Source organism: Labrus mixtus, chromosome 18 (genome assembly GCF_963584025.1).
Source record: "Labrus mixtus chromosome 18, fLabMix1.1, whole genome shotgun sequence".
NCBI lineage: Eukaryota > Metazoa > Chordata > Actinopteri > Labriformes > Labridae > Labrus > Labrus mixtus.
The window spans coordinates 4,586,544-4,608,707 of NC_083629.1; the positions used below are offsets into that span (position 1 = coordinate 4,586,544).

The 22,164-nt window shown below is 41.9% G+C and overlaps 1 protein-coding gene across 3 annotated transcripts; it reads left to right on the forward strand.

Annotated features, from left to right (window-relative positions):
* The first annotated feature begins 492 nt into the window (after positions 1–492).
* rab3gap2 (RAB3 GTPase activating protein subunit 2 (non-catalytic)) lies at positions 493–21,782 on the forward strand. Of its 3 annotated transcripts, none has more exons than XM_061063295.1 (35): positions 493–889; positions 2,583–2,671; positions 2,963–3,080; positions 3,165–3,246; positions 3,814–3,861; positions 3,944–4,019; positions 4,150–4,251; positions 5,193–5,292; positions 5,768–5,866; positions 6,787–6,935; positions 7,047–7,126; positions 8,472–8,564; positions 8,671–8,810; positions 8,915–9,110; positions 9,532–9,675; positions 10,485–10,567; positions 10,685–10,749; positions 10,874–10,964; positions 11,606–11,727; positions 11,930–12,143; positions 12,396–12,493; positions 13,158–13,266; positions 13,361–13,521; positions 13,625–13,799; positions 14,000–14,173; positions 14,880–14,986; positions 16,091–16,157; positions 16,677–16,747; positions 16,851–16,886; positions 16,998–17,126; positions 17,892–18,107; positions 19,369–19,458; positions 19,550–19,774; positions 19,859–20,023; positions 21,164–21,782. In XM_061063295.1, exons 1-35 carry the CDS (start codon positions 781–783, stop codon positions 21,314–21,316), a joined length of 4,176 nt encoding a protein of 1,391 aa, XP_060919278.1. In that variant the 5' UTR covers positions 493–780; the 3' UTR covers positions 21,317–21,782. The 3 variants fall into 3 exon arrangements, with proteins under 3 accessions (XP_060919278.1, XP_060919279.1, XP_060919280.1); XM_061063296.1 differs by having other exon boundaries at positions 11,933–12,143; XM_061063297.1 differs by having other exon boundaries at positions 494–889; positions 16,998–17,072.
* The last annotated feature ends 382 nt before the right edge of the window (positions 21,783–22,164 follow it).

Here is a 22,164-nt window from a genome sequence, read left to right on the forward strand (position 1 = left end):
TTTAATACTACTTTTTGAATCCTACATTAAAATACAGAACTCATGCAGGGTAGGCTTACCCTAAATTCAGTTCATAGAAGGTTGTAAACACAGCTGGGAAGGCAACTGTGTGTTACTGTCTGTAACATAGACTGTAAAAATAATTTTTACAATAACAGTAAGAATTTATAATAACACCGCTCAAACACGGAAAAATATACATAACTTTAAGCATACTAATTTAGTAAACAAAAGTAACACCAGTAAGAACAGGGAGGAGATTTATTCAGATTCATTCAGCATACGTCAGTCTACCGCCCCCTGCCGGACAATCTACACAAATGCACTCTTTCCTGACGCATATCGTTGAATACATTTATATATTATAAAACGCCTAAAAAGTTATTATATAACGCGATACATGACGTCATGTCTTTTTCGTTAACAAGTATGAATTATTCATTCCCCTGCTATATTTATATTTTTGACCCTAGCGCTAACCCGGAAGTGAACCTATGTTATTGTGCTAATAGTGTGTCATCAACTCATCAGGAACCAGGCTGGGAGCGACCAGCAAATGTGAAAAAATAAGAGTACCAGATCCGTGTTGACATTTGTTCAGGTGACAGTGGAAGAGAAGTTATAAAGACTGTTTTTATGAAGAAGCTGTCACAAAGTTAACACGACAGCGGGACCTGCAAACGGACTCCAGCTGCTAAGCTACGTTGATCTCCTTTAGCTGGACTGTTAGCACTGCAGGCTAACTGGCTCAGTCCCTGCACACCTGTGTCGAGGAGAGAGATGTCCTGCAGCTTGTTGGAGTTTTGTCGGCTCCAAGAGCTAAAGACGGTCAGGGACTATTTGTTCAAGAGTCAGCAAAGTGAGCAAGCGGAGGAGAAAAGTCAAACAGGTAAAGTACTATTAGAAATAGTCCTAACACGAAGATCAACAAACCAGTCGATAACTAAATAATCGACAATACACGCTGCTTTATAATATTATTACAGGTGATTTAAAGTTCTCAAGCAAGATCTGGGACATTTTCTTCCTCCCTTGTCACTGTGGACAGTCTCTGAACATTTTATTTCTTCAGAATTATTAACTGTAAACACAGAGTCAGTCAATGTGACGGTGGATAAATGTATTTTATCACCAGGAGGAGCCTTTTTTATAAGAACAATGAACATGGTGGTCTGATTTTTCTTTTTACCTGACAGCTCATATTAATCCATTTAATTCCCTATTTCTAAACTGCAAGGAAATGTGTAGTATTGGAGTCATGCATGATGCACATTTGTGGGTGTTGAGCTTAAATAAATATTGCTTTTGGTGTTATTAGTTTGCCACGAATCCATATTTATAAAAAAGACTTATTGAACATGCTTCAGATTAAGACTGTGGTCCAAATATGATTAATAATGTAACATGTTATACAAAGAGTCCCCAGACTGCTTTATGTGTGCAGTGTCATCAGATAATGTTGTGTTATGTACATATGATTTATTGAATGATTCATATCCTTCCACAGAGTTATTTATCATATTAGTTGTTATTGGCATTATTTGTTATTTGCCATATTGGTACTAAATTGGTGAAGAAGAACAAAAGGTCCATATCCATTCTTTTCTGTTCACTTTCTCTGCTGCAACATTGTGTATTAGTATGTTTAAGTGTATATAAAAAGCATTTATTTAAAAGTATTGTTACGAATGTCCAGACGGTTGAAAGGAAGGCTTTGCTAAGTGGATAAAGAGTCGAGCTTCGTCTGTGCTCTGCAGCATCAGCAGGGCAGCTGAATGAGGGGAGGAGGGAAATCTGTCTGCCCTTTATGCTATGAGTCATCCCCCCTGAGAAACCTGAACACATCACTGCAGGATGCTCGACCACACACACACACACACACACACACACACACACACACACACACACACACACACACACACACACACACACACACACACACACACACACACACACACACACACACACACAGAGACAGGGGCTAAAGAGCCTCACATTCTTGATTTAGCCGTACAGAATGTGTCATCACCTGCGCTATGTAGCACACATTGACCCCTACACACACACACATGCACACGCACACTAAACAAAGACATAATGCGTTGTTAAATGTCCATAGCAACAGGATCTCATCTTGAAATTTAGCTTCTTGCTCTGACATTGGTTTTCTTTCACCCACAGCCTGTCGGTGGCTCTCCTTTTGTCCTCCCCAGTTTTCTATTTTTGGTGGTTTTAACACTTACAGATACAGAACTGATTTAGCATTGTGTTTCACACCCCTTCAAAGAATACATCGTTTATTTTTCTCTTTAATTCTCGAGCATGTTCACTGTTACATTTTAAGAAACATGACGAGCCTGTCAGGTGTCAAGTTTATTTATTTATCACATTTCAGCTAAAGGCAATTGAAAGTGCTTCACACATGACATCAATAACATCATAATAAAGGGAATATGTTTTAAACTTAAGATTTATGTCAGAATATTATTGTTTTGAGAGGACTTTTTTGAAAACAAGACAGAGGGGAGATTGGTGACTTACCCTGACCACCGTAAATTGTATTTCTTCCTTTACTCTGACAGAAAATGAGCTGTCTTGGGACACCTCTGATTGGGAGTCGGCATGGGAGAGTGGTGAAAACAAAGAGGAGGAAGCTTCATCTTCCAAAACGGTCTGTCCTGTCCCATATGATTCTCTTCTTCCAAGTTTACATTTTATCCCCACAATATTCAGCAATATGTTTCTCAGGCAATAGAAATCGAATTGAGTTCAAACAAAGACGAGTAATTGAAAAGTATTTCATTGTTGTGTGCTTATATTAGACCACTAGTTGTCCTCTAGTTACCCTACTTGTTGTAATCAAAGTGTTTCCACCATCTCCTCGTCTCCTTCAGGATGCGCTCACAGGGTCACAGGGCAGATAAAGAAAGGCCAATCACTGATTCTTTGTTTTAATCCACAGGTGGAGGAGGACACCACAGGGCAGAGTGGACCCTGGCTGCAGGACTGTGTGGTGTCTCTGTCACCCTGCTCAGACCTGCTCGTAGTGGCCCGGGAACAAAAGGCGGTCTTCCTCTCAGGTCAGATACTCAAACACAAGCACACATTTTTCTCTACATACGAATGAGTAGTGAGTCATTGAAAACTTTTTCTGGTTCTCACAGCTAAGTGGCGTTCAGACGGCAGCGGCAGAGAGGAGATGACTCTGGCTGTGTCCTGGACTGGAACCCTCAGCACTGATGAAGGGTGAGAGTCACAGTAGATCAAATTAAGAGGAGAGGACACTGCTTAAAGAAGAGTTGTTGTTGGTGCTGCTTGAAGGCAATATTATCTTTTTATCTACCTATTGTTATTTTATATATCGTAATAGACTGTATACAACATGGACGTATTCTCAGTGATGTCATCCACTGGTTTCATAAGAGGCTATTTGAAGCCCCCATACAATTTTAGCAGTGGTTAGTGCACATGCCCTATGTATGGAGGCTATAGTCCTCAAAGCGGGCGGCCCAGGTTCGAATCCAACCTGTGGCTCCTTTCCCGCATGTCATTCACAACTCTCTCTCTCTTCCTAATGTCCAACTCTATCCGCTGTCCTGTCTCTGCAATAAAGTCACAAAAAGCCCAAAAATAAAATCTTTAAAAAAACAACAGAAAAGCTACAGCTACAAAGAATGAAAAGAAGAACAGCCACTTTGTAAAGGGATAGTTGTTTGACTGCTGTGTGCTTAAAGTCAGAGAGTGATCTGTAAAGTGAACGTGTCCATCTTCATTACATCTAACTTTTCCTGTGTGTGTGTTTTCCCACGACAGAGAGTGTGTGAGCAGCTCTATCTGTATACCATTGGCAAGCCAGAAGAGGTAAGAATGACCTACCTGAAGAAGGGAAATGTTTGTGGTGTTTAGTAATAGAAGATTCTAAATGCACGTTTGTTGTTTTTAGGAGCTCCACAGGGCGGCCTGACTGGACGTGTGTGGTTGTGGGTTTTACTTCTGGATATGTCCGTTTCTACACAGAGGTACCTCATGAGTTTTGAGTAACAAGCGACTTTGTCAGATAATCAGCAGAAAAAGAAACCATCCAATATGACGTCATGAACACAGTCAGGACTGTCAGTATTAAATGTACTATCGATTGTTTCCCGTCAGAGCGGGGTTCTGCTCCTGGCCCAGCTGCTGCATGAGGATCCTGTACTGAGGCTCAAATGTCGCACGTATGAGGTCCCTCGTCATCCAGGAGTAACTGAACAGGTAATGTAACACTGCAAACTGATGATAACAGAATGAACAGAATAGTTTGACTTCCACCACTCTCATACCTGCACTGTTAATGTGGAGGCTAAGGCCAGCAGATGTTTACCACTCTAGAGTTGTTTATTAAGACAGGACTCAGTCATATATATACTTCAGAATTAGTCTGGATGGAGTGCAGATGGACTAGCGGTCACGTCATGCCCCATGTGGGCGGTCCAGGTCTAAGTCTGGCCTGTGGCTCCTTTGCCGCATTTCATTCCCCAGTCTCTCTCTCTCTTCCTGGTTTCCTACTCTAGCCACTATCCAATCCAATAAAGGCAAAACACCCAAAAATATATCTTAATATAATGTGGTTGTGTGCTGTCAGCAGATGTGTCATTCTCTGGAATTACCTTCTGGTTCATTTTTGTGGTGCAACTCTCCTTTTTGAATGTTTGCCTCCTTGTGCTGTCGTTTTTTGTATTTGTGTTTTGTTTGCAGGGTAGTACATTCTTTTAAATATACAGAGAGTTATTTCTGGGCCACAGTTACTCTATACAAAACACACGGGGGGGTTCTTGAATTGCAAACTCAACTTGCTGGCAGAGACATGCGACTGCAAGGCTTGAATTCTACTTTAGTGAGCTTAGAGGTGCTGATAGGTCCGTTTTGTAATCTTTAGGGAAAGACAAGCCAGCTGGTTCTGTTCACTGAGATAACTGTGTGCTGGTTGTTTGCTGATTCTTCATTTTTAGTAGCAGACACAAGAGTGGCATCAATATGTTTTCATAACACTCGACCGTGTGTTTCCCAAAATGTTGAAACTGTTGGATAAGTTGTCATTTTTAAATCTTGAGATCACATCTCTTTGATCAAATCTAAAGTCAAATTTCACTGTGATTGGATTTTGCTCTGTTTCATCCTTCAACTATCTAATCCCTGATTTTATTGCATCACAGCATGAAGAGTTGAGCATCCTCTACCCTGCCGCCCTGGTCACCATCGATGGCTTCAGCCTCTTTCAGTCTCTGCGGGCCTGCAGGAACCAGGTTGCAAGAGGTACTGGTGTTCGACTGTAGAAGTGTGTGTGCATCCAGATGGGAGTCTTTACACTATGTACTATGTGCTACTTATTTAGGATGAGATCAATGGAGTTTTAGTGTTGATGTGAATGTTCGAGTATTTTTTCAGGTTTTAACTAGAGTTGTGTCCTTCACTTGCCGGCTTGGTGGATAGAGATTGCCACAAGGCATAAAGGTACTTAGACGAGACAACTACACAGCTGTTCCACGGCTAAACACATGTACACACCTGACTCCGTCTCTAGAGCGTTAGCAGCAAAGCTTCAGCTGTTTTGAAATGCAGTGTGCGTATGAGTGTATGTGATTGTGCTCTGTAGCCATAGGCGTTTTCTTTTTTACTCCCCAGCGTTAATAGTTGCTGAATCTAAGATGTGTGCACTAGTTAAAGGCCATGGACAAGGATATCTCTTGTGAAAGGTTTTTTTAAATCGCTGCTTGTGCTCTTCATCCAGCTGCAGCAGCAGGAAGTGATGTGATCCAGCCTCCTCCTCTGGCCTATAAGAAGTGGGGTCTGCAGGAAATGGACACCATTGTGGACCACAGTAGTGTGGGTAAGACACTCTTCTTTAAAGACCCATTGATTTTTGTTCACTCAGTCCAATATTTACTACTAAAATGAAGAGTTATGATTCTCTTATTTCTCCCTGGTTTAACATTTTCCTTCCACATATGACCTGAAGTCCTTATCACACAGGACTATTAGTATTGATATTCATGTTGGTAATATAAGAAGACTATTACTATTAGATTTGTGAATCACATTTGAACAGGACGTCTGTAATTGACCTGGATTTAATGAAATTATCTCACAGACATTATTTCCATGCTCAGCGTAACATTTAGTGCCTAATGTTATCATTAATAATGTAACTTCGCCTGTTAATTAAACAACAGAGAAAAACACTCACCACATGCTGCCATCATCTACAGGATATCTAACCACTTCAGATTTTGTTTGTAATGGATTTGAGCCTCATAGCCCCACTGTTTGTCAAAATGTTTTTAAATTTTATTTTATTTTGCTCGTGCAGCCTCATAAATTATCTTGTGTGGAAAAAATGTCACAGAGAAAACAAAAAACCCCTTTTGATATTAAAGCTCCAACCCGTGACCTCTTTGTTTTGCACGATATAAAAAGTCATTTCCATTGGTCTTTAAATTGTGCTTTAAAAAAAAACAAAAAAAAAAACACACACACAAAATGTCAGACTCACGTGGAAGCTATATCACAGACGACCTCAACAAGTATTAAAAACTACTGAAGGTCCTCTGGTGATACTGGTCCTCGGACAAATGTCCTCTACTGACAAATCTCTCAAAGTACTTTATCAAATATACATTTATGGGAAGTGGAAAACAAAATACAATTTGCAATGAGAAGAGATTATTTCATTCAAAATAGAATCAGATGAACGATTAATCTCCTCAGTAAAGAACTGAACTCACTGTTTTCTTTCTCTCCTGCTGTTAGGCGTCATGACGCTGTGTGTGTTTGACCAGATGAAAAATGCGTCCATTCTTGGGGGGTTCACTGCTTCAGTCAAGGGAAACCCCCCGGCCATGAGCCAGTATGTCACAGTGGGAGGTGGGCCATACACAGGATTCTTCTATGCTGTGGAGGTGAGTGTGTGAGGGAGGGAGGCTGTTTATTTACCAACGAGAAGTGTTCTTTAAAAGCTACATAACATCACTGCTTCCTTAAATTCGTCTGTTGTGTTTGTTTGTCTTTAGGGAAGCTCGCAGCCTCTGCTCTCTCACGTGGCTCTGGCTGTGGCCAGTAAACTCACCTCAGCACTCTTCAGCGCTGCCAGGTGAGTGAGTGAGTGAGTGAGTGAGTGAGTGAGTGAGTGAGTGAGTGAGTGAGTGAGTGAGTGAGTGAGTGAGTGTGTGTGTGTGTGTGTGTGTGTGTGTGTGTGTGTGTGTGTGTGTGTGTGTGTGTGTGTGTGTGTGTGTGTGTGTGTGTGTGTGTGTGTGTGTGTGTGTGTGTGTGTGTGTGTGTGTGTGTGTGTGTGTGTGTGTGTGTGTGTGTGTGTGTGTGTGTGTGTGTGTGTTTGTCTCTGTGTGTGTATATGCCAGTTTGTCTAAGTTACGTTTTATTCTGAAATCTAAATGACGCAGGTTTTAAATGTCTTTGGCTGATTGCTTTAGCTGCTAGCACTGATACTGTCTGTGATGGCTGTAAGGTTATTTTTCTGGGCAAATGTACAGGATCTAATTTTGTCTGCTTAACTCCACAGCAGACGTCTGCTTCATTTGTAGTTTAAAACAAAATCCCTACAAGATCCCTACAAATTTAGACATTACAGAAATGAATTGGAGGTTACATGTTTGCTGCTGTTGTGATCCATTAGTTTTTTAAATTCATGTACAGATGTGTGTGTGTTCAAAGGCTTATGTTTGATTATACACAGCAGTAGACCAGTAAGTGCTGTCCTGTGAAATGCAAAATAACAATCTTACTGTTGTGTTGTCATTTCTTATACAAATCTTAGCCTGTAAGCAGAAAACCTTTAGGGCAAACCAAAGTATTTCCTCTAGAGTGCTTGAGGAAGTACTTTGGTTTGCCCTAAAGGTTTACCTTGCAGCCATCACAGCCCATTTTATTAATGTCAGCTAAGGCAATCAGTTGGAGCAATTTCAAAGTCACTGAGACACCAAAACATAGACCACAGGTTTAAAAATGCAGGATTTCCCTTTAAGACAATGAACATAAAAAAAGGTGAAGTGTCTGAGAAAAGAACCCGAAGTGAGAGGAATGAAACAAAGAAGCACATCTCAATTTGTGAAGTGAACAGTTTTAACAACATGTAAGGATTGTGAGTGTATGCCATTTAATTCCTTTCACACAGGCACACACTCAATAATTCATTGTTGCAGCTTTTACAACTTTCTCCGGCTGTAACAGAACAAAGCAGTCCAATCAATTCTCTGAATAATGGCCCATTCTCTGTTCAGTGCCAGCTGAATCCAGACAGAGCTGTAGATTGTTTTCCTGAAGTCTCCTCTCTGTGCCTTGAGTGTTCAGTCAGCTGCTTCCTCTCTTTATTAAACTTTCTTACTCTCTAGTTTACCTTAAATCTATTTTTACATCGCTTCATCATCTTATTTGTGTCTCGCTCTCTCTGCCTACTTCTCACCATTAAATCCCTCTCTCAGCGGATGGTTAGGTTGGCACAAGAATAAGAATGAAGAAGAGACGGTTCAGAAACAGAAGCCAAAGGTGGAGCCATCTACGCCATTAGCCATCAGGTACAAATCATGATGTCACAACGGCAATTCAATGATCCTCCTTTTTTAAATCTTTCTAAAGTCTCTTACATATGATCTCTCTCTCTCTCTCCCTCTCTCTGTCCAGATTTGGTCTCCCAGACTCCCGTCGTCATGGTGAGTCCATCTGTTTGTCCCCCTGCAACACCCTGGCTGGAGTGACAGATGATTTTGGTCGAGTCACACTGCTCGACTTGGCAAGAGGAATTTCCATTCGCATGTGGAAAGGTGAGAAATAACTGGGAGACTGTGTTCCTTCATTAAAAACAGTTGTGGTGCAAGACAGTTGTCTGGTGTCTCCCTGTAACCTAATTCATGGATTTTATTTTTAGGTTACCGAGATGCTCAGCTGGCTTGGCTGCAGGTTCCAGAGGAGCGAGGTGAACGGGAGTTCTCCCCCTCTGCCTCCCTCCCCAGACGCCACGCTCTCTTCCTGGTCATCTACGCTCCCCGCAGGGGGATCCTGGAGGTGTGGGCGATGCAGCAGGGGCCTCGAGTCGGGGCTTTCACTGTGGGCAAACACTGCAGGTATAACAAAGCATTCAGACAATGAAGATTTTAACTTTTCTTGTTTTTTCCTAGCCTAAAAAAACATCACAAACAAAGCATTCCCTGTGTATATGCATATTTAGTATACAGTGTTTCTCCTAGGTTTACAGCGTTGGGGGGGTGGGGACAAGCCGACACGATGACACAACGACACGACGACTTGAAGGAATCTTTGTGTTCATGTGTTACTTTTACAGCTGTCCTTTTCTATTGGAAAGGTATCCTTAAATGACTTCTTTCCCTGATTTCCGACTCTATCCTCTAACACTGGTATATACACAGTATATAGTATACCACAGACGCATAAACCGCTCACTGAGGCACTAAAGGAAACTGGACAAACTGGACAGCAGCACACAATATTGTCTTGATGTGTGTGTGTGTGTGTTTGCTCATCCAGGTTGCTGTACGCTGGCTACCGTCTGATGGGGGTGAACAGCGTGACCAGTCAGGGCTGGCAGCTTCACACGCAGCAGGTGTGTCTGCTGGATCCCATCACAGGAGCACTGAGGACAGTGAACATCCCCTTCCACCTAGCCCTCAGGTACACACATACAGAACACACATACACAGACCTTAAAGATTATGCTAATCAGCATTTGTCATATAGTTCATCACCACCAAAGCTCAATAATCCCCTTTGTTAAATCTCCTTTATTTAGACAATACAGAACAGAAAGTGTGTGTGAGAGCACACATTAAAGGTTTTAGGGCGAGTTGTGTTCCAGACTATTTCTCATATAGACACAGTTACTCACTAGAATCTGTGCTAGAATAATGCACAAACACTCCCTAAGTGTTGACCTATTTCATTATAAGGTTAGTTAGTATTCTTGTATGACTGCTTCTTTATAATGGAGAGAGGGTCATTTGTGATGTAAGACTGAGATTTGTCATTCGGAGTCATTGTTCCTTATATGATGAGATATTAGACATTCTTTACCTCATAAATTTGTACCATTTAGGGATTAAACAGACTGAAATTAAAGGTGTTGCCTGTTTATGAAATACAAAAGCAGGTGAGACCATCAGGGAAAAGAATGACTATTTCTGTGTCGTGATTTTAAACCTGTGAGCGACTCCCCCGGGGTCAATGTAAGATGAGACGATTAACATCAAGGCACAGAAAAAGGTTTTGATATGATGTCAGAAAACACTACCTACTCATGCACAGGACAAGATCAACAAAGAGAGAAAAAGACAAACTGAACTGATAGATCCTCACAGGAGAAATACCAAACAGAGAATAAAATAACTTAACAAAATAACAACTATCCATTAAAACCTTTTCATGCATTGTTACAGCTTTATGTTTCCCTCTGCTGTGTGTCGTAACATGCACCTTCATTCCAGTGACAAGAAGAGCGAGCGAGCCAAAGATATGCACCTGTCGAAGAGACTCACAGCTTTACTGAGGAGCAGAGAGGTGGAGCCTGGTGAGAGACACAGGAGAGAGAGAGGGCTGAATGGACAGAATGAAAAGACGTGTGTATGAAATGAGAGAGGTTAAAGTTAATTTGTTTTTTTTACCTTTTCTTTTTTTTTTTTTATAGATATTTTGGAGACTGAAGCCAAAAACGTGCTGCTGGATATCAAACACCCTGCAATCAAAAAGCAGGTATGACCAAAGACACATCACAGAAGACCTCAAAGTCTTATTAAGAGGTTAATGTTATGTTACGCTGTCGTAAACGTCACCTTTTCTACTTTCCTAACTGCACTTTTTGCTCTTTTGCTTTTAGGCTTTGGAGTCTCTGCTGTCAAACAAGAACGCTCCGGTGTCATGCCTAATTAATGTCACATCTGCCTTATATGACACCCTGAAGCAGCAAGGTAAAGCTTCAGGTTATTGTTTATACCTGTTTTTACAAGTCTTGGTTTCTCAATGTGTAGGCGGTTCCAATTGTTTCAGAACTGCTCTAGTTGATAACTTCAACCTTTTAAAGTCACAACGCAGCTGTAACTGCCAATTTCCACATAGTCCATGTGCACCGCGTTCCGACAGCGCCTCAGTTGTGCTCCATCAGACGCCCTGCCACAGTGGGTCTGAGCAGCTGTACACACGTCACAGGAGAACTACAAGATCAGGCCAAAACGTGATCGCTCTGAGCTGTTTAGTGTTTCCTCTTAGTAGAAAACAGTTATGTTGCAGCCATTACAGCACGTGTCGTAGTGCCAGCTGAAGCTTTCTGTTGATTCAAAAACTTTGCACCTGATAGTTATTTACAGATGAAGACATCCGGTTTGAAAAAATACCAGATTGTCTTTCTTTAGGAAGGAAATACATTTGAAGACTTCTTGCTTTAAAATAAGGACTATTAGTAGGGCTTGGTGTTGTCAAGTACATGACAATTCAATTTTGATTGTTTTGGGTCTTGTTACTCAGCCCTAACTTTTAGTGTAAAATGTTTTGTGCCTGTACATGTGAATGGTTTTTATCATTTTATCTCTCTTTCTGTTTTGATGCATCACAGACCAGGAGGAGGTGGATACAGCATTACTCCAGCTCTGTTCTTCACAGCTCAAACTGCTTCAGCTCTACACAAACATCCAGCAGCTGCACTCTGCTGCAGACACAGAGGCCTGCTCTAAAGATGTGAGCGCACACACACACACACACACACACTCACTCACTCGCTCATACACACACACACACACACACACACACACACACACACACACTCACTCACTCGCTCACACACGTACAGAAAGCTTCTAATCTGGTCACTGTTGTTGCGTAAACGTTATTCATCTTCCTCATACCCCGACAATAAACACTCATATGTTCTCCCATCCAGCAGGACTCCCTCGATGGCATAGAGGAAGAATTGAGCCGTGTTGGCCCGACCTTACAACGCTATGCACAGCTCACCTCCAGACCCAGTGTTTCCTTCGCTCAGGACTCGCCTGACTCACTCCTGCCCGCCCAAGCGTTTCTCTCCCAGATCGAGTGCACCGAGGACGGGGAGCTGAGGGTGATCAGAGGGTCTGACACTGAGTGGAATCAGCTAGGTATGGCCACATGTGTATTCGTATTATATGCCTGGAGGTTCATACTGGTAACATTATCATGACGCAATAGACAAAAGAACTATTTATACAGCGTGAAGCATTTTTAAAATCTCTGTATGCTACTGTATACAGAGATTTAAAAACGCATTATTTTACTGTGAAATGCTTAAAATAGTTTTAAAAAGTCAGATAAAGGGAGCATTCAGCACAAATCCAGACTGAGGACTTTTTGCTCTTGTGTGTCCTTTGCAGGAAACTTCCTGTTCTGGGGTTGTCTATGTGGAAAGAGCCCACTCCACAAAGTGTGTGACACACTGCAGCAGGCTGGCATCAGTCCACAGCAGCTTCTGGTAGGAAAGAGGAAACATCTGATTGATGGGATGGGTCAACATTTAAGATCAGTTTAGTTTTATGATTGAAGTGTTTAAATGTGAGAAAAATGACACAGCTGAAAAATGAGTACAAAGAAGTCGACAAGTGCAGTGATGATGATCACTTTGATTGGGGCAATGCACTTTAAAGGTCACATATTATGCAAAATTACAATTAAAGGTACAGACACAGAAACAGCCTGTTCTGAGCAGGGCTGAAATAGAGGGGTTTATAGACATGATCAAATACAGGATCAGAGTGGATTTAGAACAAGAAACTTCACACACATGTTTTGGGGAGCTCTGATACTTATTTACACATGTTTAAAAAAGGAGGAGAATATGTGAACTTTAACATAGAATTATTATTATTTTTTTTTTTTTTAAAAGATAAAAATATATGCATGCTTAGTGAGAAAGTGTTTAAATAGTATAGGTTTAAAAAAAGGGATTGTGATGGTATTTTAATAACTATAACACTTCTTCAACAGGTTTCTTTTGTTTATAGCTATATTGAAATCAGAAATACTTTATTAATCATTTTATCAGGACTTTTGAGGCCTCATCACCAGTTCTGTGGCGTTGTATGACTTTCTGTAAGCCCCTACTGTCATTTCCCATCTTCTGTTTCTCCTTCCTTCAGTCTCTGTTGCTGAGTGTGTGGTTGCAGAGAGAGAAAGAGGTGCTACAGAAACCTGGAGAAACTGTCAGGAACCTGCACACACTACTCATCGCCCTCAGCAGCATGAAAGGTGTGTGTTCCTTGTTCAGTGTGTGCATAAGTACCTGTCGGACAACTATTTTAAGTCGATGAAAAAAATAAGTTGCCTCTTCTTCTGCCTCCAGGTGCAGTTGAGGAGTCGTGGGACCCTCAGTCTATCTCCCCCTGGTGGCAGCAAGTTCGCTGTACATGTATCCAGTCTCACAATGCTGCTGCCGCTCTGCTAGCTGCCTTTGTCGCTCACCGCGCGGCTAAGGCTAGCATCACAAGCCTGGCCGACAGCAAGGTAGAGGAGGCTCATGCATGCACAGACAGACACTTCAAAGTTTTTCAGCACTGTCGCTACATAAATCTGCTGTATCTATGTTTTTCTGTTTTGTGTGTGACAGTTGCAGTCAGAGTGGGAGGCCGTGTCATTAGAGCTGGAGCAGTGGGTGGTGTGTGTCCACCAGCTGGAGGACGTGTTGGTGCTGCAGACTCTGCTGCTGGTGCCTCCTCCTCAGGGAGCAGCAGGAGGCGCTGCTGCACAGTGCTCCATCAAACTTTTGCTGGAGGGAGGCACAGGTAGGCTTTAAAGAAGATGGTCATCAAGACATTCTTAAAGCAGATAGAAAATGTTACAACATAAGAGAGCATTGCTTTTGTTGTTACCTGGTCTATCTGTTATTTATTGTGTTTCTATATGGACCCGTATTATTGGTGTGACCACATAAGACAAATCATTTTATGGTTAAATTGTTTTCTTTTCATATATTTCATCATAGGTGGCATTGCAGACAGTGTGTCAAAGTGGGTGTTCAGGCACAGCTTGGCACCTGAGCGACTAAAGGAAATTCTCCCTAAGAGAGAAGACAAAGAGGCGGATGACAAACCGGAGCAGAAGGAGGAAGAGGAAGTGAAGGAGGAGAAGAGCCAAGAGGAAACAGACAGGACAGCAGGTCAGATCACACTGTTGGACTTGACTGTAGTAAGTGATTGGAGTAGACTTAAACAGCCTAACCCAGCAGGGATGAGCTCTAGCCTAGCTTCGCACTCTGCCTCCCCTCTTCTCTTTCTCACATCCTTCTACAGACACTTCTCTCCATTTTTGTCTTCTCTATTCTGTCCTTTTGGCTCCTGGAAAAATTGTATTGTAGTTTTCTATTTCTTTGTCCTACATAAGGATGCAATAGCACCAATAAGTTCTGTAGGTGGGTGTTAATAGTGGGAGCTATCTGTTTAGCCTTCCCGAGGTGTTGTGGGCCTAACTTGGCAGAACACCGGTGAAGTGAGGTGCCCATGTCATGGTTGAGTTGTGGGGGTCATTAGAGGTCATAGAGTAGATAATATCAGCATTGTCAATACACAGAGCTCCCATGTACCGAGCATGGGCCTTGTAAAGTTGGTTGTGGGGGGGGGGGGGGGCTGAAGGCCTTGTAGTAAGTTAGGTAAGCTATCAGTCGGGACAAGGTCACAATGTGTGTGAGGATGGGATGGGGATCCTCACTGAGCGGTCACCCTTCTTATTAGAGCTTCATCTGTGTATTACCTGTACATCTTGTTATTGCATTTTGTGATTTGATTCAGCATTACTACTAATGTCTGTGACAGTATGTCTATTTCATGCTGCCTCTTTTCCTGTCCACTGTCCACTGTGTTTTGCAGAGCTGTTGGTGGCAGTCTGTCAGCGGTTCCCACACTCTCTCTCACCGGACTTGCTCTTTGCCCACTGCTGCTGGGAATACGTGGTGCAGTGGAACAAAGATCCTGAGGTGCACACTCACTCATCCACACATAAACTATTAAAACAGAAATGTTCTTTTTTTTCAATATGATGAATATTCTAAGAAGCAGTGTGCAAACTGTATTTGATGGATGCTGGACTTCTTATGCAGGAACATGTTAACCACTCTCTGCTGTTTTCATGCTCTATTTAATTAGCTGTTCATATTTACATTAATTTAACCACGAGCCAATCACTTTTTACAAGGTTTATTTTTGGGCTTTTTTTATGCCTTTATTTAGAGACAGGATAGTGGATAGAGTCAGAAAACCGGGGCGAGAGAGAGAGTGGGGATTGACATGTAAGAATGGAGCCACAGGTTGGATTTGAACCAGGTCCGCCCATTTGGAGGACTTAAGCCTCCGTACATTTGGCGTGCACACTAGGGTCCGACCAATATAGCTTTTGGGGCCGATACCAACATCGATATTGGGGAGAAATACAATTCTATAGAGATATATCGGCCGATTTTTTTCTCTGATCTATGAAATCTGTAGCGATAGAGAGATATAAATTTACACAATGTATTGATCAAACACTTGTGGAAAAGATTTAGAATGAAGACAAGATGGTCACTCAACTGGAAAGTAACTGCTCATGTACCTGCATCACCGCTTGACTCTCTGGAGACTGATGATAGGATAGGATAGGATAATACTTTATTGATCACCAGAGGGGAAATTCGGGCATTACAGCAGCACAGACAAGTAAGCTCAAAATACACATTAAACAGAATAGATAAGATAAATGAAAATAAAAATAGGGTGTATATACAAGTACAGAATGAATGAAGTTAATTATGCAATGTTAACTTCAATGCTTGTTGTAATGCTTGTTGTAATCCATAGAGCGCCCTCTGCTGGTGACAGAGAACTGCTAGTGTAATACAATGAAACTCAACTATTTGACTGGTGAATAAATGTAGCTATATCTGGGCATAAAATTAGCCGATACTGATAGTCACCAGATAAACTAATATCGGCTGGCTGATTGATAGGTCGGGCTCTAGCGCTCACTAACCTCCTGGGCTACCGGCGCCCCAAGCCAATCACTTTTTTTCTGACACCACACTCCCCCTCGTTTCTCTTCCCAGGAGGGTGGATATTTACGCTGGGCTGTGGAACATTTGAAGCTGGTCTCCAGTCCACACATCCAACTGGGTGAGGGACTCCGAGGATTTTCTTCTTTTTTTCTACATTCTTGAAAGTCTTTGTATAGAATAACGTATCCAATTCCTGTGTTTATAAAGATCCACCTAAAAGGGGAATTATAATATTTCTAATGTGGGGCCCTGTTTTTTTTTAAAGCGGTTTAGATTACATAAAGGGTACAAAACGTTTTGAGTTTGCTCCAGAGGATTTCTTCAGTGTAACAGGCTGTAATCACTGAAACATTATCTCTCAGTGCAGATTGCTCTTTCAAAGCAGGTTCATTTAAAGGGCTCGTATTCCACCCACAGCAGACTCAGATTGTTTTTCTAAGAGTCAGACGAGATTACAGAAAGTATCCCTGCAGTAGCAGATCTTTATTTTTTTTAAATGCCTCAATTCCCCTTTAAGTATAAATCTCCTCAGTGAAAAAGATCAAATCACCAGTATTCAAATCTTTTTTGAATTAGTGCCGTCAGAAAAAAAAAAAAAAAAAGTGAGTCATTGAACTTCTTTCAATCTTCCTCACAGGAATCTCTTCGATGATGTGGAGTACGTTCATAGTGAAGCGTTTCTCATCAGCAGCCTACCTCATTGAGAAGGTAAATCCTCGACTATATTTTACAGTGTAGCTATCTATATATGTTAGAAAACATATCATTAAGTCTGTGAGCTACATTACAAATATGAACACTCATTTATTAGGTGGGGAAAGCACCTAAAGATCGCTTGTGTCGACGGGTAAGTTTCATTCCTAACTCTTGGACATCAGATTGTTAGATTTCACCATATGACAGCTTCTCAATGTAAACCTGCATCATTTTATTTAAGGACGTGTGTTTCCATGTGCAGGATGTCGGGATGGGAGACAAAGCCGTGACGTCTTTCCTGGGCTGCTGTGTGCAGCTGCTGCAGATCCTCATGGAGGTGACTGGAGTGTTGGTTAAAAATCAGTACCCTTTGTCTTTTATCAATTATTATGTAAGTAAAGAGATCTAAGAAAAAGCATGGAGAAACCTACCACTACTAACCACACCTGCACTTGAAAATAAAATGAGGCTAAGTAGCTTTCTTAAAGATCCCCTCCAGACGTATAAAAACAGTCTGCTTGTAAAAAAAAGTCTCAGAAAAACAAAGAATTGATTCCCTTTCAAAATATTTGCAAACTGTTGAACATTTAAAAAAAATACAGGTATTTTACCCTTACAGAGCACAGGAGTTGCTTGTCTACCACTGCCTCTTATATATTTGGTTTAAATCAAACCTTTGAAACACTGAAGGAGCATGAAAACAAAACAAAGAGATCCAACTTCAAAGTAGTGCAAGATAGAATGATTGCTTTTTGTCCATGTGGTGAGTTTTAAGAACAACAATAACAATCTGGGCCTGTCAGTGCCAAACAACAAGCATTTTGAATGGACAGACTTTGATCAGGGCATGTGCAAGTCCGACAAGCTACTGAAGTGATTTCCAAACTTCTTGCACCTTTAAGTCACTTAGACCCAAAAAAAGATGTTAAAGAAAAAAAATAGGTCCCAAAAAAAACCTAGAATGACCGTGCATGAGGAGCATCCAGTGAAATGATACAAAGAGAAAACGTGTTTACTGGAGGGAAACTTTAAAAGGTGCATGTGCATCAGCTCCTGATTGTGAACTCAAATATCAAGAAGTGATCATGATGCATCAGTTCTTTATAACTCACAGTCCCTCCTCCTCCTCATCTCTTCCGTCCTTCGTTTGTTTCAGTCCGACTCGGCAGTGGAGGAGGTCTCTGCTCCGGAGCTGTCTGTGGAGGAGGCGTGGTGCGGGGCCGAGGGTCCTGCCTCTATAGCTGAACTGGCCCTGGAGCAGAGAGGGGTCCACTACCCCCTGGTGCAACACCACTGCCTGTTAGCCTCGCTGCTACATGCTGCTATGACCTTCGGTGTAAAGGTCAAACCCCTCAGCTTGTTTGACAGTAAGGTGAGGAGACACACTGACTGATGCTCATGTTCACTGTGAGGTGAATCCTTTCCTCATCATCCACTATTTCAACATAATATTCAGGAGCTTATGTCGCCAGCAGTTTTTCCAAGCTTATAAACAAAAATGTCTTCATTGTTTCCTAAATAGTAACATTTGAATTACCAACATATTTACACTGTAATCTCAATTTTTTATTTTATGTATATTTGCGTCTGCATAGTTCTTTTCACATATCGTTAGCCTCATAGCATAATTGCTAAGTCATATTTTAAGGTTTTCAGAAAAGAAGAAAAAACACATATTCCAAGTCATGTGTCTCGAGTCCACACCTCTGCAGTTCATAATTCCTATGATCGACTGAAAGTACATTTACTGGATAGAAAACTGAAGAGATATGAACTAGCTTACCAGTTGGATCAAAGAGAAGGATCTTCACTTGAGTCCTGTTTTTCATGGGGATCACTATCTTTGTATGTATTGTCAAAACAGCCTAAGTCAAATAGATGACTTAGGCAGATTGTGATTTTGGCATGTAACAAGCATTCTGTAACAGCAGTGTTAGGAGAGTAGAGTTAGGCAGATATCACAATTTGGCCGAAATACGACTTAGGCAATTATGCTATGAGGCTAATGATATGCACTTGTACATTTTAAGAGAATTTCAGGAGGACTGCCCCTGAAATCCTCCTGCTCTGGCTGTTCACACATGCACCTCACAGCAGGACACAATCCCTGTCAGACGGGACAGGGAATGAGGGGGGAGTCAGGGGTCTCCGGGGGGAAGCTATGACGTAAAAAGATCGATGTAGAAGTGGCAGACGAAGCAACAGAGTCCACTATATGATGCTATAATGAGAATATCTGCCTTTATATCAATGCTATGTGTAGTTTGACAAATTAACTATATCGGAGAAGAACATGCTGGTGAAAAGAAAACATGATGAAGCAGTTTAATTACGTGCACGGAGATCTTATTGGTCGCTTGTGTACTGTTCATGGTCGTGCACTGATCACAGAGAATAAAAGTCACAACCCTGTCCGACTCATTCTTCTGTGAATTCCCCTGATTAAACCCTGCTGCACTCTAACATCAGCTCATTTGGACTTCACGCAGAACACATTCTAGGGATCTGGCAGGATGAACTCTGGATAAAGTCAGAGTGAAAAATGTGGCTGTTTGCATTCAAACATGCAGCTTACCCTCAAACCTTCAGGAGTTTTGTGCAAATGTGAAAACGGCGTGTGTGTGTTGTTTCAGGGAAAGAATGCTTTCTTCAGAGATCTGACAACCATCCAGCTGATGCCCAGTGGGGACATGGACCCGGGCCTGGTCTCTCTACGGCAGGAGGTACTGAATTTAATTAAATTAAAAAAAGTTAAGATGAAGGTTCTTAAAAAAATTGACTAAACACTCACACGATCTATCTACTGTGTCTCAGTTCCTCCTGCGGGTGCTGACCGGCTGGGTGCAGGCCATAGACGATCCTTCCAGCTCAGCCTCTGCCTCAGGGTCCCCCCCTCTGCCCTCTAATGGCCCTAAGGCTGACTGGTGGCCCTCGCTGTGTCAGGAGCTGGGCTCCCTCCTACAGGTCAACCCCGACATCCTGAAAAGACACCTGGTCTGTGAGCTCTACAACCAGGGCCTGGACCCCCGCGCTGAAGAGGTACAGGAGCGTATGAGAAGCTTGACTCATACTTGATTCATACTTAAAGACTTATGCTGACCTCAGTGCTTGGTTATCTCCTAGGTGATGATGGAAGTGGAAGATAAAGATGTGCTGGGCTCCCAGCTGCTGGTTCTTACTGGTCAGAGGCTGAGCTACTCACTCCTCCACAGCCAGAGCCAGACGCAGCCGGCCATGGAGCTGCTGGCCCGCCTGCCTCCAACACTCTGCACATGGCTCAAGGCAATGGTGAGTCGACAGATTAACATCATCTCACTCTCGTCGCTGGTTCTAGGAGTCTTTCTTCCAAAATAGCATTTCTCAACTGTTTGAGACTGTGTGTTTCAGTGTTTAGAGGTAACATCTAAAGCAGAGGTTCTCAACTCGTCTAGCCTCAGGACCCACCACCTTCCTCTGGGAAAAGTTGCGACCCAAATTTCAGATATTTTCCTACCAATCAGATTTATTTGCTGAAATGTGTGCAGTTTGGACCTCAGTCTGTACAAAACGTGACTGATTCTAAAAACATGTTTATAAACTCTACACAGACGGTTTTTTTTTTTTCAAGGCACACATTCACAACACACTCAAAATGGTTTCGCGACCCACCTCTGGGTCCTGACCCACCAGTTGAGAACCACTAATCTAAAGGACCAAAAATGGACCCGAGCTGCAGTCAAAGAGTAGAAAAATGACTTCCCTTGTGTTTTTTCACCACTTTTCCTTGAGCCTGTTGAGGAAAAGTTATCAGGTTTAGAGAAAGGTGTTTAGAAGAAATCCTAAGGACTGAGGGCCTGACTGTTCTTACACTATGTATATATTACTCACATGGGTCTGCTGAGCTGATTATAGAATTGATTGATTGATTCTATCGCACAATGTTTTTGAACCATGTCATTTCATTCTGGCATATAATCTTGCTCTACCTGCTGAAATATCTTACTTAATTTCCGCGGTTGCAACAGTGTTTGAAGCAGTTTGGCTCCTCAAGTCCTCCAGTGGGAGTTTTTCAAAAGTACAGAACTGGGGCGCCGATAGCTTAGCGGTTACGAAGCTCGTATGTATGGAGGCTGTAGTCTTCGTTACAGCGGCTGTGGGTTCAAAACCAAACTCTGTCCTTTGCTGCATGTCTTACCCTGCTCTCTCCTCCTAACACTTCCTGTCTATCTTCAGCTGTCCTATCCAATAAAGAAAACTTTAGAACAAAATCCTTCAGTGAAGCTTCTTTAGTTATTCAAACAGTCTGCCACTGGATCATATCATTAATTATTTAAATACTCATTACACACATTGAGAAAGAACCCTCATTTTTCATTTCTTGCCTTAATTGGATAGGACAGCTGAAGAGAGAGTGAACTAAACATTTTCTTTTGTATTTTTGTGCTGCAGGACCCCAGCGAGCTGCGGTGCCCTCTGGTCCCCCTGCCTCAGACCAGTCGGCTGGTCGGTCGTCTGATTGAGATCCTGCCAGAGAACCACGCTCAGTACAGCCTGGCTCTGCACCTCCTGGAGGCCGTGGAGGCCCTCACCTCCGACGACTGACCCTCTGTTGCCATGGAGATTTAGTTATTCAGCTTCTTTAAATCAGATCATTTCATCCTCACAACATAATCATAGACAGCATCGATGCATGGACTGGAAACGCTTTTAACTCTTTGTAATCCATCAGATGTTCATGCATGTATTGTGAATATAGTTTAATACCATTGAGTATCGTGGGAGGATATGTGTGTGTGAGTAGGAGATGGTTATTAAGAAATGGTTTCTCTTCGTCTTCATCTTCAGTCTGATCCACTACATCAGTGTTCAGTTTCCTTAACTTTGTGCCATATCAGACTTCTGTTTCTCCTCCTGCTCTCCCTCTAATGTAACATAAAGACAAATGAACCTTATTTTGTATTTATAGACCGTTGTTTATAAGCTGTGCCTGTACACCTCCTGTTCTGTGGTCCTGCGTCCAGCTGCTCCCACTGGGCCCGTCCAGTGCAGAATAAAGAGGTTTCTCAAAGCAAACATGTTGGTTATGGTGATGTTAGACCTGTAACAATGTTTTTTATAATCAGTTATGTTCAAGCCATAAGCTTTTACAGTAAAAAAAAAAAAATGTTGTCATAAGTCCAAAAAAGCTTTCAATCAACTTTTTGTCAAACAGCTCATAACCCAAAGACTGAAGAATTACAAAAGCTACAAATCATCACAATGAAGGAGCTGAAGCAAACATTTGATATTATTTGCTTAAAAAAACAACAAAAAACAATCCTATTCTAAGATATTTGGTGTTTTTTTTATTTCAATCTATGAATTATTGCAGCTCGTGATGAGATTCAGAAGTTTATTTCTGCCAACACTCAAAAGTTCAGAGATTAAACTTCATTTTATATTTCATAGAG